Source organism: Leuciscus leuciscus (genome assembly GCF_965113295.1).
Source record: "Leuciscus leuciscus genome assembly, chromosome: 15".
NCBI lineage: Eukaryota > Metazoa > Chordata > Actinopteri > Cypriniformes > Leuciscidae > Leuciscus > Leuciscus leuciscus.
This window is the reverse complement of record NC_138739.1, coordinates 14,626,119-14,641,591: the sequence shown is the minus strand read 5'-3', so window position 1 is coordinate 14,641,591 and position 15,473 is coordinate 14,626,119. Positions and strand designations below refer to the sequence as shown.

Genomic DNA, 15,473 nt, shown 5'->3' with positions numbered 1-15,473 from the left:
CCACATGGTGAAATTTTACCTATTACAGGTTTTGAAATCATATGGAAGCTGGTATCAAGCCCTTTCCAAATCTGTTTTTATTTTTATCATAGCTTGTTGGTAGCAAATGTTATGTTTATCTGAAGTCGGCCGATCGCTATGATTTTCTGGAACGGAATTTTGAGTTCGCAAAATGGCGGTACAAAATATGACCGCCGCTCAGGCCTGCACTGGCTTTCCACAAAAATAAATGACGTGGAGCAATTTGGCTGTATTGCGTGTTTATGTATATACCTAAAACAAAAAAGTAGTAGTATGTGCATGTCTGTCTGTGTGTGTGTGTATGTGTGTGTGTTTGTGTATGTGTGTGTCTGTGTGTGTGTGTCTGTGCGTGCATGTATGCGTGCGTACATGTGTGTGTGCGTGTGTGTGTGTGTGTGTGTGTGTGTGTGTGTGTGTGTGTGTGTGTGTGTGTGTGTGTGTCTGTGCATGTGGATTTGTATGTGTGTGTATGGGTGTGTGTCTGTGCGTGTGGATGTCAGTGTGTGTGCATGCTTGCGTTTGTTTGTATTCCTGCATGTGTGTGTGTGACAGTATCATCCTAAACCAGCAACCCTTCGCTCAACACCACCATCTACAGGCCGATGAGTGTACAGTCACTAAAAGTGCACATAAATGAATTTATTTTATACCCCCCCATGGATGAAATTCTACGAAACTTAGCATACCCCCAGAGGATGTCAAGTTAATCATACACATGAAATATGGTGCAGTTCTGAACATCTCAACTGAAGATAGGGGTGATTAAAGCAGAATAATATTGCATTTTCATTTTTTATGGGAGGGGCGCAAATCACAAATGAGTGATTATGGGCTAGGTTGATGTGGGCCCTTAAGAGCAACATACCATAAAAATTTCTTCATCCTCGGTGCCACGGTTCAGGTAGTTATTTAGGAAAAACTGCATTTTTGGGGTTTGGGGGGGCCCAGCGCGGGGGGGGGAGTGGCCCCCGGGGACCAAACGAAATTTTTCCGTAAAAGTCTAGTGGGGCTACATGCCCACCAAATTTCATGTTCCCCCGTGTTTCGGTGTCCCTGGTATCGTTGACGAAAAATTCAGTAGATGAAAAAAAAAAAAAAAAAAAAAAATTTGACAATCCCTATATGACCGTATATGACCGACAATCATAATTAACCGTCACCGTCGGGACGCTTGGCACTCTTTTTTTTAAACAGGATTGGCACGAAATGCGCACTAATACACATTCACTGTACATGTTATGTGATTTATTTTATAGGTAAACTATCTTTGTAGTGTTAAGAGACGGACAGGTGTATGGGATATACGGCGATTGTTTTTTTGGTTTTTTCACCTCTGCGTGCGTTAGAGAAAATGGTCGCATAGAATGCATTAGAGAAAGAGAGTATTTTCAGCTTGACACTATCGCTGTTTTTCTGCACTAAACAAGGGAATTTGGCCAAGATATTTTCAGAGATAAGAGAAAAGATGTTATAGAATAATAATTTAATAAAAAAAATAATAAAAAAATGACAAAAAACTGACATTCAAACTATTTTGGAATTTACTGAAAACGGCCCAGCGCGACATCCGACGGGTTTTCCCAGATCGCATCACATTTATGCAATTTCATGATTATCAGTGCCATCTGGACTAAAACAGAATTGGGTTTCGTGACAGACCTCTGAAGACCTTGACAACTATAGTGAGAGGGAAACATGCACGGACAGCACATTATTATTCATAAACCCATGGCACAAATTTTTTAATCAAATATTGTATATATATTTTTTGTAAGGATATACTGTTGCATGTCAAATCAGAATGTAAAATGTATCTGCAGTTTCACAAAAATCACAGATTGCTCCATAATTAATCTGCCACTAGATCTGATATCTAAATACAACTGATATAAAATGTATAAACTGTAAACCATTAAACAGAGTATAATCTAAATCAAATGACAAAGCTTAATTCAAGCTTTATCTAAACTCAACTATGGAAATGAACAAGAACAGGGCTCCCAAAGTAAAAAAAAAAAAAGGTTTATGTGATCTTGTTTGGATTAGGCTACTATATTACTTTAATATAGGCCTATATGCTGGCTTGAATATTAAAAAAAGGCTTTCTAAAACAACATAGCATAATGCTGTGAGGAGGCATGCTAAACCTGAGGTACATATTGATAACTTTTATATGATCACAGAAAATAAAACTTAAAAAATGAAAACAATATTTTTTAATAAAAATATAAAATAGTAGCCTATTATTCAAATCCTAAAGTGGTGAAAAATTATTATTTTTCATTCCTTTGATGGCTGACATTCATTTTCTTTCTTTGATTAGGGGTAAAAAGAAGTTCGAGATATGGTAGTGGTAGCCTGATTTTATATGCTACGAGCCCCCGTTGACTGCACGCACTGTAGAGGGTTTATACATAGATATAGGCTACATATACATCTACACGCTCACTGTTTCAATATTTCCAGAGAGATACAGTTAATACAGTTAATATTAATTTCAACATTTACTAATAGGCCTATGTTATTAAAATCAAAGGTTGCATTTGTTAACTTGGTAATGTCAACATTTTCCAGGATTAATCAAAATGTGCCATCAAGTGGACCTTTGATGACAAACAAACGGGTACAAGAAACATGGAGATAGATCAAACATTGTTCATTTACATATACACCTGACGACTGATTTTTCCTTCCCATTAATTTTTTTAATTTTTTTTATTACTGTTATAAGGGCTTATTCCATATAAACATTACTGTACCTATGAATGCTTTGCAGACCAACACCTCCCCAAAGGCTATCTTCTGGCCAGAGCCCTTCCAGCACAGTTGCTGGGCAAGTGCAGACCAGGACACGTCTGGTGTTGGAGGTTGGGCTTGCCTTGCTTGTACCGTCAACTGTTGCTAAACTTTGCCTAAATTAAAGCAGTAATACAATAATGTATTCACAAGACAGCTAAAATGATAACTGTAGTGAAAAACTGTATTCATTTAAATGCATTTATTCATTTAGCAGGGCTCTTTTATCAAAAGCAACTTTTAAAGAGGCGTTAAATGCCAAATGTCAGACTCTACATTCTCTGGGCATTTCTTACACCTGTGTAAGTTTAATAATCACAGCAAGAGAAAAAAAAAGAAACTCACTTCTTTTTCCGATTAAACTTTCCCAGCATACTGTCATTTTCCGAGTCTTTTTAGCCTTCTGTCTGGCTTTCTCATAATCTATACAGAACAAGAAATACACACACAGTTTCAGGACTGTGAGCTACTGTAAGATGAACATTTGTCATCACATTTCTATAAATTAAAAAGTCTTAAGGCACCCTTAGATACAAAAGGTGAAACTAAATATTAAAAGCTTTTACCTAAATTTGTTAGACTTTCAACAAATAGTCACAAGGTTCACACAACACATCTCGATGAATTACAGTTAACAGATGTCTGTGGATTCCTTGACTTCTAAAGATACACAAATGCTTTATATAAAGAACAGAATTAAATCTATAAGTTTAGCCGAATTGATCTTTTATTGACATAAACACTGATCATTAACCTTACTGGTCCGTGCAAATCAAGCATCCACATTTGAGTTTCAATTTAACATATTTGTGTGCACTATATGCATGCTGATCAATGTTTATATGTGAGCAATATAAAGTGAATGTGTCTTTGGAAGACCTGGTTTACATTCTTTGATTCATTTGGATTACCTGATGTTTTTATGTACTTCTTTCGTTAAAATGTTGACTTCCAATGGATTGTCAAAAATATCAGGGAAGAGTTATGTCTTCATGTACTGAAGATAAACAAGGGTCTTGTGGGTTTGGAATGACATGAGGGTGAGAAAATTAACTGTCCCTTTAAAGTGTCCATTATTGTGTCCCGTCTGTGTACATCCTCTTGTAACTGACTGTTTACCCTTTCCAAGACGGCCATTATCATCAAGAAGTGTCGCAGATGGACTTGTAAGACACAAGCACTCTTCACAAATGATTGACAGTTGCGAATTTGAAAGCAGCTGTCAATCAAACGACATGCAGGTGCTGAATTGAGTAAGTATTTGTGATATTAGCTGTTTAGATAATGTTGCATTTCATGTGAGGAGGAAGAATATTATAATAAGACATTATCACTGTGTGATGGAGATGATTCTTGAATGTTTCATTTGGTCAGTCTGGTTTCACTCTCAGAGCTGCCTACTGGTATTTAGTATAAGTGTTTTTATGTATAAATACTTAACGTACAATCCATTTTTTTTTTATTAGTCTTTTGGTTTAGAAGGGTCTAATGAATTATCAGTTGTTTTTGTCATGTCAAAGCTAAAACACTGTCATTTGCCAAACTCCTCACAAAATCCTGTATCATGAATCTTAAATATTTTCATTTCACGATCACTTACGGTTCCGTTTATTTTAGTTAGATATTCAAATATAGTATGATATGTGCATATAAAGTGCATATGTAGTTTTTGTTTTTTAACTTTGTATCAGTCAGCATTACTTGAAGTTGAGCTTATATAAACACCATTTTCTTTCTAAAACATGGAAATGAATTGGAAAGATATTTGTTTATGTAATAAATTCCATTAAAAACATTTTTTTTCCACTCATAACTGTTTTTTTTTTTTTTTTTTTTTTTTTACTGTGAATTCCCAGTTAGGACACAAGATGGCGTAATACAGTATTCATACTACTTGTATTGTAAACATCCACTCATTAGGGACTTTATTAGGTAGGCTACCTAGTACCGGGTGTTACGGCCAGCTCGTTTCAAACTGCAACATAAAAGATGGATCATATATGAATGTAAGTTGCTTTCTTTTCTTTAACAAATACAACAATAACCACAAATAATAACAAACATAAGTCTAGGGAAAATAAGGAAACAAAGGAAAATTAAGCAAAATAACTATAACAAAATCTTAAAGCAACATGATATAAGAAACGTAAAGAAAGGAAGTCAATGAGATGTTGCATCCTGGTCGAGAGCCTATCTATCCCACAGAGAGTGCTAGCCCTAATGAAACCCCATAGCACATTTCCCTAACTAGATTAATATATTATACACTCAAGGGGTGTGTTCAATAGTACTCACTGCTATATGTATGTGCGTGTGCGTGTGCGTGTGTGTGTGTGTGTGTGTGTGTGCACTTGGATGGGTGAAATGCAGCACAAAGTTCGAGTATGGGACACCATACTTGGCTACATGTCACTTTGTTTTTTATGAAAATGAAGTTTATAACAATACCAGTGGAAACAACCAATGTATTTGATTTTTATTAAATGACAACATTCAGAAAAACTCTTATACTCTTTGAAGACAAGCAAGCATTTTATGTAGGCCTATTTACATTTTGTATTACATGCCATTTAAAAAAAATAAAAATAAAAATCAGGTGCACAAAAATGTAGCATATTCAATTGTGGTTTTATGGTAGTAACAAACTATAGTTACCATGATAATTGGTATGGTACTATTTTTCTTTAAAAACCTGACTGTACTTTAAACATTTTACAGTCATATGTTTTATGTCGGAAAATGATGGTTTAATTTTTGAGAGTGTTTGCAGCTGCTTTCTTTCTTTTCCAGCAAATGTAGGAATGCAATGAGTTTGCAGATTTTTTTAAAAGCAATCACTTATATGCTGTAATAAAGAACTTATTGTAAGTTATTGTGAGTTAATAATGTTTATTTCTAAATAATACTAATATTGCTGTCCTACGTTGTTTTTATTTGTACGTTGTAGAACAAAATGTTCTAATATCGTCAAGTTATGTTTACCACAGATCTTATTTTTCTTATGAATTGCAAACTCCATTAAAACATCACAGGGAAATCACGAAAGAAGACGAAAAACGAGTCGGCACTAAGCTTGTCTGAGTTCGTTAAAAAATCTAAGACAAAAATAATGTTTTTGGAGATGAATATTTACGCAAATTCCAATAGCACGTGACTACAGGACAACAGCGCCGAGACTTCATCTAGCGTTCAGTGCTAAGAAGGACACCAGCTTACAAGCATCCCAAGGACTGGACTAGGACACAGCCTCTCTAGGATGCAGCCTTCCGTTTTAGAAGCGTCCTCTATTTTTCCCCCAACAACATCCCCCACATATCTCACGACAAGCGGCGAATATCACCAATCGATAGGCGTGGAGGATCGGCTTTCGTAGCTTCACAGGAATCTGGATCATATCGGGGCTTCAGCTTATGCAGCCAAACGCCGTCTGCGCAAGAACAGAAAAGAGCTTCTTTTTTTTGTAACGAACAATTGATATTCCACAGAACGTCCATTCATTTTTCAGAAGGATGAAATTCTTTATTTTGCACATAGCGAGTGTTTTACTCGTGCATGGTAAGACGTAGACTATTTGTAAAAATGTGTATCTCTCTTCCGATCCGGAATCCGTAGCAGTAATTCATATTATTTCTTAATTATTTTCCATATTGCCCGGTTTCACAGACAAGACTAAGCTAGTCCCAGACTAAAATGTTATTGTTTTGTTTTCCCCCTAATGCACGTTTATGAAAGCTACGTAAATATATTTAACTAGGCCTATTTCTGTCTAAGGAAACTGGATGTAAAACGCGTTTTTAAAATAAGAAAATCGCTCATTAAATTAAAGATATAAAACTGTTTGTAATCGTTTATCATTAATGGTTGACCCAAATACCATCTATTGCTTCAGTTGTCCGGTTTTGATTATTATAACGGCCTGACGACCTTTGATTTCTGAACTGCATGATCTGCGTAATGTATTCTTCTGTCCTGTGATTTATAATTGTTCATTTCTTCTCCAGGTGCGTCTGGTGCTGATGATACAGACAGAGTGTCAGTGATGGAGGGAGATTCAGTCACTCTACACATTAGTGTTAAACAAACCCAACAAGAGAAAATTAAATGGTATTTTAATGACTCTTGTGTAGCTCAAATGAATGGAGATCCCTGTAAGATCTGTGCAGATAATCAGTGTCACGATGATAATGAGAGATTCAGAGACAGACTGAAGCTGGATCATCAGACTGGATCTCTGACCATCACAAACATTAGTACCACAGACGCTGGAGTCTATAAGCTCCTGATCTTCACCGGCGGCAGTGACAGTGACAAGACCTTCAGTGTTTCTGTCCTTGGTGAGTCCTTTAATGAATGTTTTAAAGCAGGCTATGTTTATTATTATCTGTGACCATCACAGCTATTTATTCTACACTTGTATTTTAAGTATATAGGTCATTTACTTGACCTACAAAAAAATTTTGCTGTGAAAGTGTACCTTGTATAAATTATCACACGTTGCCTCACTGCACAGAACCAGGGGCGAGGCCAGAAATGTTCAAGAGGGTGGGCCTTCATAAAACAAAGCGGGCAAAGCGTAGAATGAAAACAGCAGGACAAGTACAACAGCACAAAGTTTCAAATAGCAAATAACAAAATTTCAGTAGAAAGTCCCGTACTTGCTCTGTAGCAGCAGCAGCATAGCAAATCTATTCCGCCAAGACCAAACATGTCAACATTGTCTTATCCTTTACCATGCCAAACACTCCTACAGTTGTCATGACAGAAATATATGGCGATTTAACGAGAAACGTGTAGAAACGTCTGTACATAATCAATTATGGTCTATTACTACGCCCACATCGCGATGCATCATAGAAACGATTAATTTCAACACCCCTAATTGTTTGACAAAAATATATTTAGTCAATTAAAAAAATCCCATGTAATATAATATAATCAACTAGTAATCCATCAATTTTAAAATATTTGTTGCTATATGAATAATGAGATTTCTTCATTCTGTCATTCATTTTGTTTATTCAGATTTTCAGGAAATTCATGTTATTTACATATCCAGTTGTTTCTTGTTGCACAATTTTCCCCCAAAAAGATCCTCCAGCAGCTGTTGGTTTGTGTTTCAGGTGTTTCTGCTGCTGAACGAGGTGAAGTGAAGAGAAAGTCAGTGAAGGAGGGAGAATCTGTCATTTTAGATCCTGGCGTAATAAAACACCCAAATGATTTGATGACGTGGTATTTTAATGACATTCTCATCGCTGAAATCACTGGAAATCAGAGTAAGACCTGTACAGATGATCAGTGTAAAGGTGGTGATGGGAGATTCAGAGACAGACTGAAGCTGGATCATCAGACTGGATCTCTGACCATCATGAACACCAGAACCACAGACACTGGACTCTATAAAGTGGAGATAAACAGCAGCAGTAGCAGCATCCGTCGCCGTCGCCGCAGCAGCAACATCAGCATCAGCAGCTTTAAGAGCTTCAGTGTTGCCGTCATTGGTTGAGTATATCATTTAAATCATTTAAATTATACATTATTGAGAAAATGTTACTTTGACTCAATAACATTTCGATAAATACAGTTTTCAAAGAACATCTATCAGTTCAATCAATATCATTCAACTGATGATCAAAGAAGAAAGGGGTAAATATCAGTAAAGTTGATTATGATTTGATGTCTAGTGATTATGTTTGTCTGTCTTTACTGTTACAGAATCCAGTCAGTCAGTAGCAGTAATATGTGCTGGTGTTGGTGTTCTCCTGCTGGTTTCTGCAGCTTTAAATCACACCGCTGGTGTGATCAACTGTCACCGTAACAAAGCTACAAAAGCAGGACAGAATGCAAGTATCACATACAGCTGAGTTATTTGTAAATATAATCAGGATATAAACTAATTCACATGTATAAAATTAAATATGGACCAGATTTACTAACAGCTTGCGCCACCGCAAACCCTCTTTTGGCATTAAAAAACTACTCTCAGGATTTACTAAAGAGACAATAGCTATGTTTCCATCACCCTGTTTTTATGCACATTTTGAAGTATTGCATCAGAAACGAGTGATGGAAACGGCGAATATCTGAAAAAAATCCTTAATTCGCCCAAATATTTTATGTGCGCTTGAGCTGGTTTTTGACTTGTGCGAAAAAGAGTTAATGGGAATAATGGGAGATTGAAATGCATTTGCCGAATAAATTCTGAAATAGCAAACATTAAACCTACGTGACTAATCGGCTGTTTCCACCGATGGTGTTTTATTTACTATTGGTTACTAGGTTACCAATAGGTCCGTGTCCCTTGGGATTTTATTCTTTCTTTTCTTCTAAACAGAAAAACGAAGAAACCGTCCATTTATCACATATTCAACCTTTCTCATGAACATTAAAAAAACAAATCTCACGTTGTTTATCCAGTGTTTGAAAATGTGTTTATTTATGTTAATGAGGGCTGAATATGTGATAAATGAACGGTTTGTTGTTTTTTCTGTTTAGAGGATAAAAACAAGAAAACTAATTATCCCAAGGTACACAGACCCCAATACCACCGTCATTCTCTCAAACAAATTTGATGGAAACGCACCTAATTCACTTGAAAACTTTGAAAAGATTCGCTTCACGTTTGGATGGAAACCCAAGTAGTGAAACATTAGCAGTGAAAAAACAGCACACATACGTATGCAAGATGTCTGTTAAAGATCACTTCATCTGGAAAGCATCTGCTGTTTACTAAGTAAGTTGTTATCTCAGAATAAACCCCCTTCAGGCTGATGCAAGACCCTCAACACCCTGTCGGGGGTTTATTCTGAGATAACAACCGGCTGGATGTACATTATCCTGCTTATTACACGGCTACTTGCCACATAAGTAAATAATTAGACACAAAATATTGATCTGAGTTAAAATATTTGTTTAGCTCTTTAAACGCAAAGCTTCTGCGGAGCAATTGCTAGCAAGCGGCAAGTTCAAACTAGACGGACATTTAAGAAATACGGTATACAGTCATACCATTACACAGTATTTCGCCACATAAATAATTATAGAGATAAGAGATATTGATTTCAGATTAAACTGTTTTAAAATCGTACCTGTTTGTACCTTATAATCCAACAGTGTACAAAACAATAGTCACAAAATGGCAGCAGCTGCTTTTGTATGAAACAAGAGAGAGCAAGTCCACGATACTCTACAGCATAATTAAATAACTGTGCACAAAATATTGATTCAGGAATAACATACCGCTGGATGGCACGATTGACCAATCAGAATCAAGTATTCCACAGAGCCATGTAATAACATCTGATAGACGTCTTTAAAATGTCAGTTTTACATACATTCTAAATCATAAACATCTTAAAGACATTTTCTAAACGTCCTTTTGACATCTGACAGGAAACGTTAGACGTATTGCAGATGAGCACACTCTAAAAATGATCAAATAGACGTCTCCGTGATGTACGTGTGCTATCAGGAACAGTTATTTTTGTGGCTGACCTTATTGCAAATGCATTTGTAGGCGTTTCCCATGCTTGGGGATTTACAAAAGTTTGCCGTAGTCAATTTACTGGGATTTGAGCCATTATTTAAAGCCCAAATAAGCATGTCTTAACCTATTTTCGTTTGACATGCTGGAACTGGGAGATAATTTTCTCCCTTCGTGGTCATTTATTTTTAATGCCAAATGAAGGTGTTTAGTAAATCTGGTCCTGGCAAATATACAAGTGTGCACACAAAGTTTTGAATGCTTTAAATTTATAAACTGGTTGTTAAATCTGCTTATCACGTGTGTGTCAGTGCAATGTCAATGCAATACAATTTTTAACTGAATATGACCTCATCTAAAGAAACTATTTAAGACAAATATTTAAGACATTGTGTTACTTTTTTTCTTCTTTAAAAAAAAAAAAAGAAAACCATCTGTCTTGTTAATTTATCTTCTGTGAATCTGTGTTTTCTTACAGGAGCATCATGTTGAAGACTCGTACACTAATAAGGCTTGGATGCCATTGTTGACTGTTACTGATGAATCGTACCCGACTGAAGATGCCAGAGCGACATCACCATTTTTAGCTATTTAAATACGTTAAAGCATGTATCCAAATATATATTTTATGAAAGAAGCACATTATCAGCAATAGAACAGCGAATGCTTCATGTTTTTCTGTGGAGATTTATTTATGATGCTATCATGCTTTTTGTAGCAGTTTAGTACCTCATTCTTTATGACTAAGAAGTGTATTTTACTACTCTCACACAGCATTGCTGCAATATGCAAGCACACAGATCATGTGCACAAATATGCAAACATGTCAGACAACATGAATCGACTCTGCACTACTGATAAATCTACTGGAAAAGATATTTGTCACAGATTCAGCCAGCATGCCATCAACAGCTCCTTCATCTGCACTCGTTCACAATCACTGGAATATTAACCTGTCACACTCTTCAAAAGCACACACACACACACACACACACACACACACACACAACCTGTTGTCTGGTCTCGTTAGTCTCTGCATGAGAATGTATCTACCTGTGATTTCTTGCCTTCCTCGTCTTCCTCCATCCGTCGATCCATTAAACTGTCCATCATCTGTCTGCTCATCGAACCATCCTGCAAAGAAACAAGACTCCTCAGTGAAGTGTTACTGCTCATGTTCATCTCTTTCCTGCACGATCTTAACTATCTGTGAATAAAGACCTGTTAACTTCATCTTTGTCTCACCTCCTGTTTTATGACAATATTATGTTACATGTGTATTTACCATGTTTTTTAAACGGTTCATATGATACTATTTTATTCTTTAATATTTTTAGTGTTTTCTTTGAGTGAAAAAAGTGTGAAAACCCTGAATCAGAACAATTATGAATGAGTGTTTCCTTTGCAAGCCCGTTTATCGGTCCAAATGGCGGTCTCCAAAAACACGGGTGAAGGTTTTTGAGCTTTAGCCTACTGTCTTTCCTTTTACGCAACACAACAAGATTAAATGAAATACATTTTCTCTTATGTATTACCTCGTTATTTCATCTGACTCTGTTTGATTATTCTTTTTAACTCTTTAAGTATATTTTACCTGTTCAGATTAGGAAACTATATCGCTCAAAGGTCCTCAAGTCTTCTGTTTAACACAAGGTCTCACATGCACAAGCTCATCAGTTTTGATCACCAAACAGAGGTAATTGCTATATACCTCAGATCGGTCACATTCACGTTTACACAATCAAAGATACTTTGGTATAGCCCCCATGGAATTGCATACACTTGAATTTAACTTAACATTTACTTCAGTAGAGGTATGGCCACAACAACAGATATAAGCTGACCAACATTATCTCTCTTATAATAGCTTTGGATTGGCCATGCCGTGGTTTCCCCACATACACTTATCTAAATAAGTAACATTAAATTAAAACAGAGGTAAGACACACCCACATTTAGATTGGTCCAGCAGCATTTGCTGTTCTAAATGGAAATTCACTTCTTGTCTTTGCAAACCAAGTAGCCTACTCTTGAATTGATGCCAAATATTAGTCGTCACTAATCTGACGCAGATTTGAGGCAACATTCGAATCCGTTTAATCTACTTGGGAAAACAATTTCAGAGCAAGTCAGAATAAAATCAAATGTAACAATTTATTATGTCAGGTAAATGTATCATGCCAATTTCATAATCAGTTCAAAGATAATATAGCCTACAAAACATCAAATGCTCTGGAATAAATAGAAAAGATGCAAACCTGACATTAGAAAATATATGATGCTGAGAGTCTCAGCCACTCTCAGCATCACAGGCCAATTTGAGCTACAGATCGCCACGAGTATTTTTCAGCATCTCCCTAAATACTCAGACCAAGGCAGAAACCTCTTTTCAAATGTAAACATGAGTTCACAGTGGGAACTTGCATTTATCACCGTCCCAGACTTACTGGGGGCAGAAGTTAATTTACATGGAAACATTTGCTAACAATGGGAATTTGCATTGACCTTTGAGAGCAGAATGCCATTTGCCCGGAAGACCCACCCTCCTCTGTGTGCAATTTATCTCTAAACTCTTAAATACCTTATTACCTTTTGGTTTACTTCTATGGGAATGAAACCTTTGTACCAGACGCACTGAAACATTTCAAATGATACCAAACATGTATAAAACTGTCTGAGAATTATTCACATATAGATTCTTGGGTGAATTTTGGTGGTCTCAGCATGAGAGAGAAGGAATGGAGGAAGAGGGAAAGAGATGAAGATTAGGATGATTCTGAGGTGAGACTTGTGTCTCGAATAGTGCACAAGAGTGAGTTCAAATGTTAATTTCCTTTGTTCACTCAGAGAGTTGCCCTTTCTTCCATTTTTTACAGTCTTACACCTTCATGGTGACCATTATGAAGCATGATGTTATACTTCAAGTTCATACTTCATAGTATGTCCTTTGTTATAGACTAATTACTCTTTCCCATTAACTACAGATTCACATGTAGAAACTTCGCTGTATTAGAAACACCCTCACAGCAACTAGTTTATTGTAATTTGATGCAAATGTAATATAATATAAAGAATAGTTGGTTTCTGAAAATTTCTTAAGGATTCTATAACTGCTCTCGAATCGCTCTCGTGCCACTTTGATGGCATACGTCACAGTCACGTGGCGTTGGCGCTGTCTCAAGTCGGACACAATTTCTAACCGGCATGCACTGCTTCAAGTCATCCTTTGATCGGTCTGCTCAGCGCTGTATCAAGTCGAACAAGCCTATTTGTGGAGCCGCGACATCAAGGCCACGTCCACACTCTCGAAGAAACGGTTAGTAGGCGTACATTTTACTGCAGTACAAATGTCAGTGTGAAATAAACAGTTATGGAAATGTTGAAATTAAAGTTCCAATCTCCTCCCGAAAATCCCCCAAAAAGTCCATTGGAGCCTCAGTGACTAGGCAACTTCGCTCAGAGAAGCTGTCAATCACAGCTGTAAATCATGACATATCACACTCCCGTTTTTGTAGCATCAAATAACTAGCCAAACTCATTTAAAAAAAACGAGCACTTAAACTTACATCAGCATGATAAACTACCTTAAAAGACAGAAAACATCTTTGGAAAAATACGTATTTGAAATGTAATTTGATTGATTAGTTTGCCTAACCTCCATTACATTACAAGGAGAGGGCAGTGTTTACTGGGACCAACAGCACCTGGGTGTGATCAAGTCGCTTTGGCTTCACTTTTCGGGACTTGTGCAGCACTCTCCGCTCGAGTCCCCTAAGGAAGTAGTGGGTCTCCTTTAGGACCCACCCAAGCGGTAATTCTTGAAGCTCCAAATTTAGCTTCTTGTAGCAAGGTAAATTCGCTACACTTTTACTTTTGCAAACTGATGGCGAAGAGAAGCTTTCTGAACCAGTGAAACTTTCAACACAATTGTATCGGAAAAAGGTTCATTACTCAAAGCTTTTCAAATCAGAGCTCGACGAGGACCTCTGCTGGTGAAAGTGAGGGGAAGAGTTGTGTCGCAAAATGTTTCACAACTGACCAATGCATTAATCTTAGAAGCAAAAATGAATGATGAATGGTTGAATAAAGTAATGAATCAATGTATTAAATACATGACAAAAATCTGTTCCATTGCATACACCCAGTGACTCAATAAAGTAAACATTTTGTATTGTGGATGTGGACATTTTTCCTGTTTGTAAACAAATAAAACTTAATAAATGCAGGTACATACACACAAAGACACACGCACAGGCACACACACGCACGCACAGACCAACAATGTATTGTAGCCCAGATGGGCAAGGTTAATGAAGATTTTGTGCTTAATGATCATTGTAAGAAATTCTTAAGAATTACTGATGCTTGGGGAGTGGAATGGAAATATTTTATATAGCAACAACAAACTCTCCTAAACAAACAGTTCAATGCAACACAATACACCTTAACAACCGACGAGGACACACCCTGTGTGGCGCATTTTTAAATCCTTGAATCAGATTAGGAAGCAGTCACGTGGGTGTGTGTGAAACGAAAGGCTTGTTCGACTCAAACAGGTGTTACGAGATTTTCGGTTTCTGAGATTTTCGGTTCAGTGGGCGGAGCTAAATGAATATTCATGACATGAGTTTCCCGGCATTTGCGTACGTGGAACTGCTAATTTTAGTTCCCAGCACAGAAGGTTTATGGATTATTAAAGGCACACTATGCAGCTTTCCGTTTTTGTCAAACACTTGTATTTAACGTTACTGGCGTAAATACCACTCGGCCCGCCGGCCCAAAGTTGCAAGGGTGGTTTTTCGGCTCATAGGCGCTTGGGGGGTGCGAGACGACCACCATTCAACCCGAAAAAAGTCATATAACTATTCCAATGACTCCGAAGCTGTTCGGTTAAGGTAAAAAAGTTACTTAGTTCACCTTTAAAAGAAAAGGTAAATATTCAGTGCAAACTTAAACAACAATTGTTTATTGTTTCGTAAAGTTCATAATGTTTTTATTAGTTTGCACGTTTTGTACAGTCGTCCCTGACTGTGCAGACATTCACTTTGTGTAATGTTAGGATAAAGCAGCAAACTTCAACTTGTTCATTTCGTTGTGCTTTTCCTTAGGCCTACCTTGCAATGCTTTAAAGTCGACCTGAAATCAAAATAGACCCTATTTACTTTGTTAGCACATA

General features: G+C 36.8%; 2 protein-coding genes and 1 long non-coding RNA gene across 3 annotated transcripts in view; 2 read left to right on the top strand and 1 right to left on the bottom strand.

Annotated features, from left to right (window-relative positions):
• Positions 1-5,868: 5,868 nt before the first annotated feature.
• LOC309476127 (uncharacterized protein) lies at positions 5,869-11,530 on the top strand. Its single transcript, XM_082139337.1, has 5 exons — positions 5,869-6,372; positions 6,819-7,151; positions 7,938-8,315; positions 8,530-8,657; positions 10,776-11,530. The coding sequence occupies exons 1-5, from the start codon at positions 6,327-6,329 to the stop codon at positions 10,890-10,892; spliced, it is 1,002 nt and encodes a 333-aa protein (XP_081995463.1). The 5' UTR covers positions 5,869-6,326; the 3' UTR covers positions 10,893-11,530.
• The window catches only part of LOC309476516, a 15,358-nt gene continuing 10,937 nt past the window's right edge, over positions 11,053-15,473 (bottom strand). The window contains exon 2 of the long non-coding RNA XR_014198228.1: positions 11,053-11,431. This is a non-coding gene — a long non-coding RNA (uncharacterized lncRNA). The remainder of the gene's footprint in view (positions 11,432-15,473) is intronic.
• LOC309476207 (uncharacterized protein) overlaps positions 15,139-15,473 on the top strand; it is a 21,373-nt gene continuing 21,038 nt past the window's right edge. The window contains exon 1 of the mRNA XM_082139457.1: positions 15,139-15,192. The gene's annotated coding sequence lies outside the window, so the exon portion shown is untranslated. The remainder of the gene's footprint in view (positions 15,193-15,473) is intronic.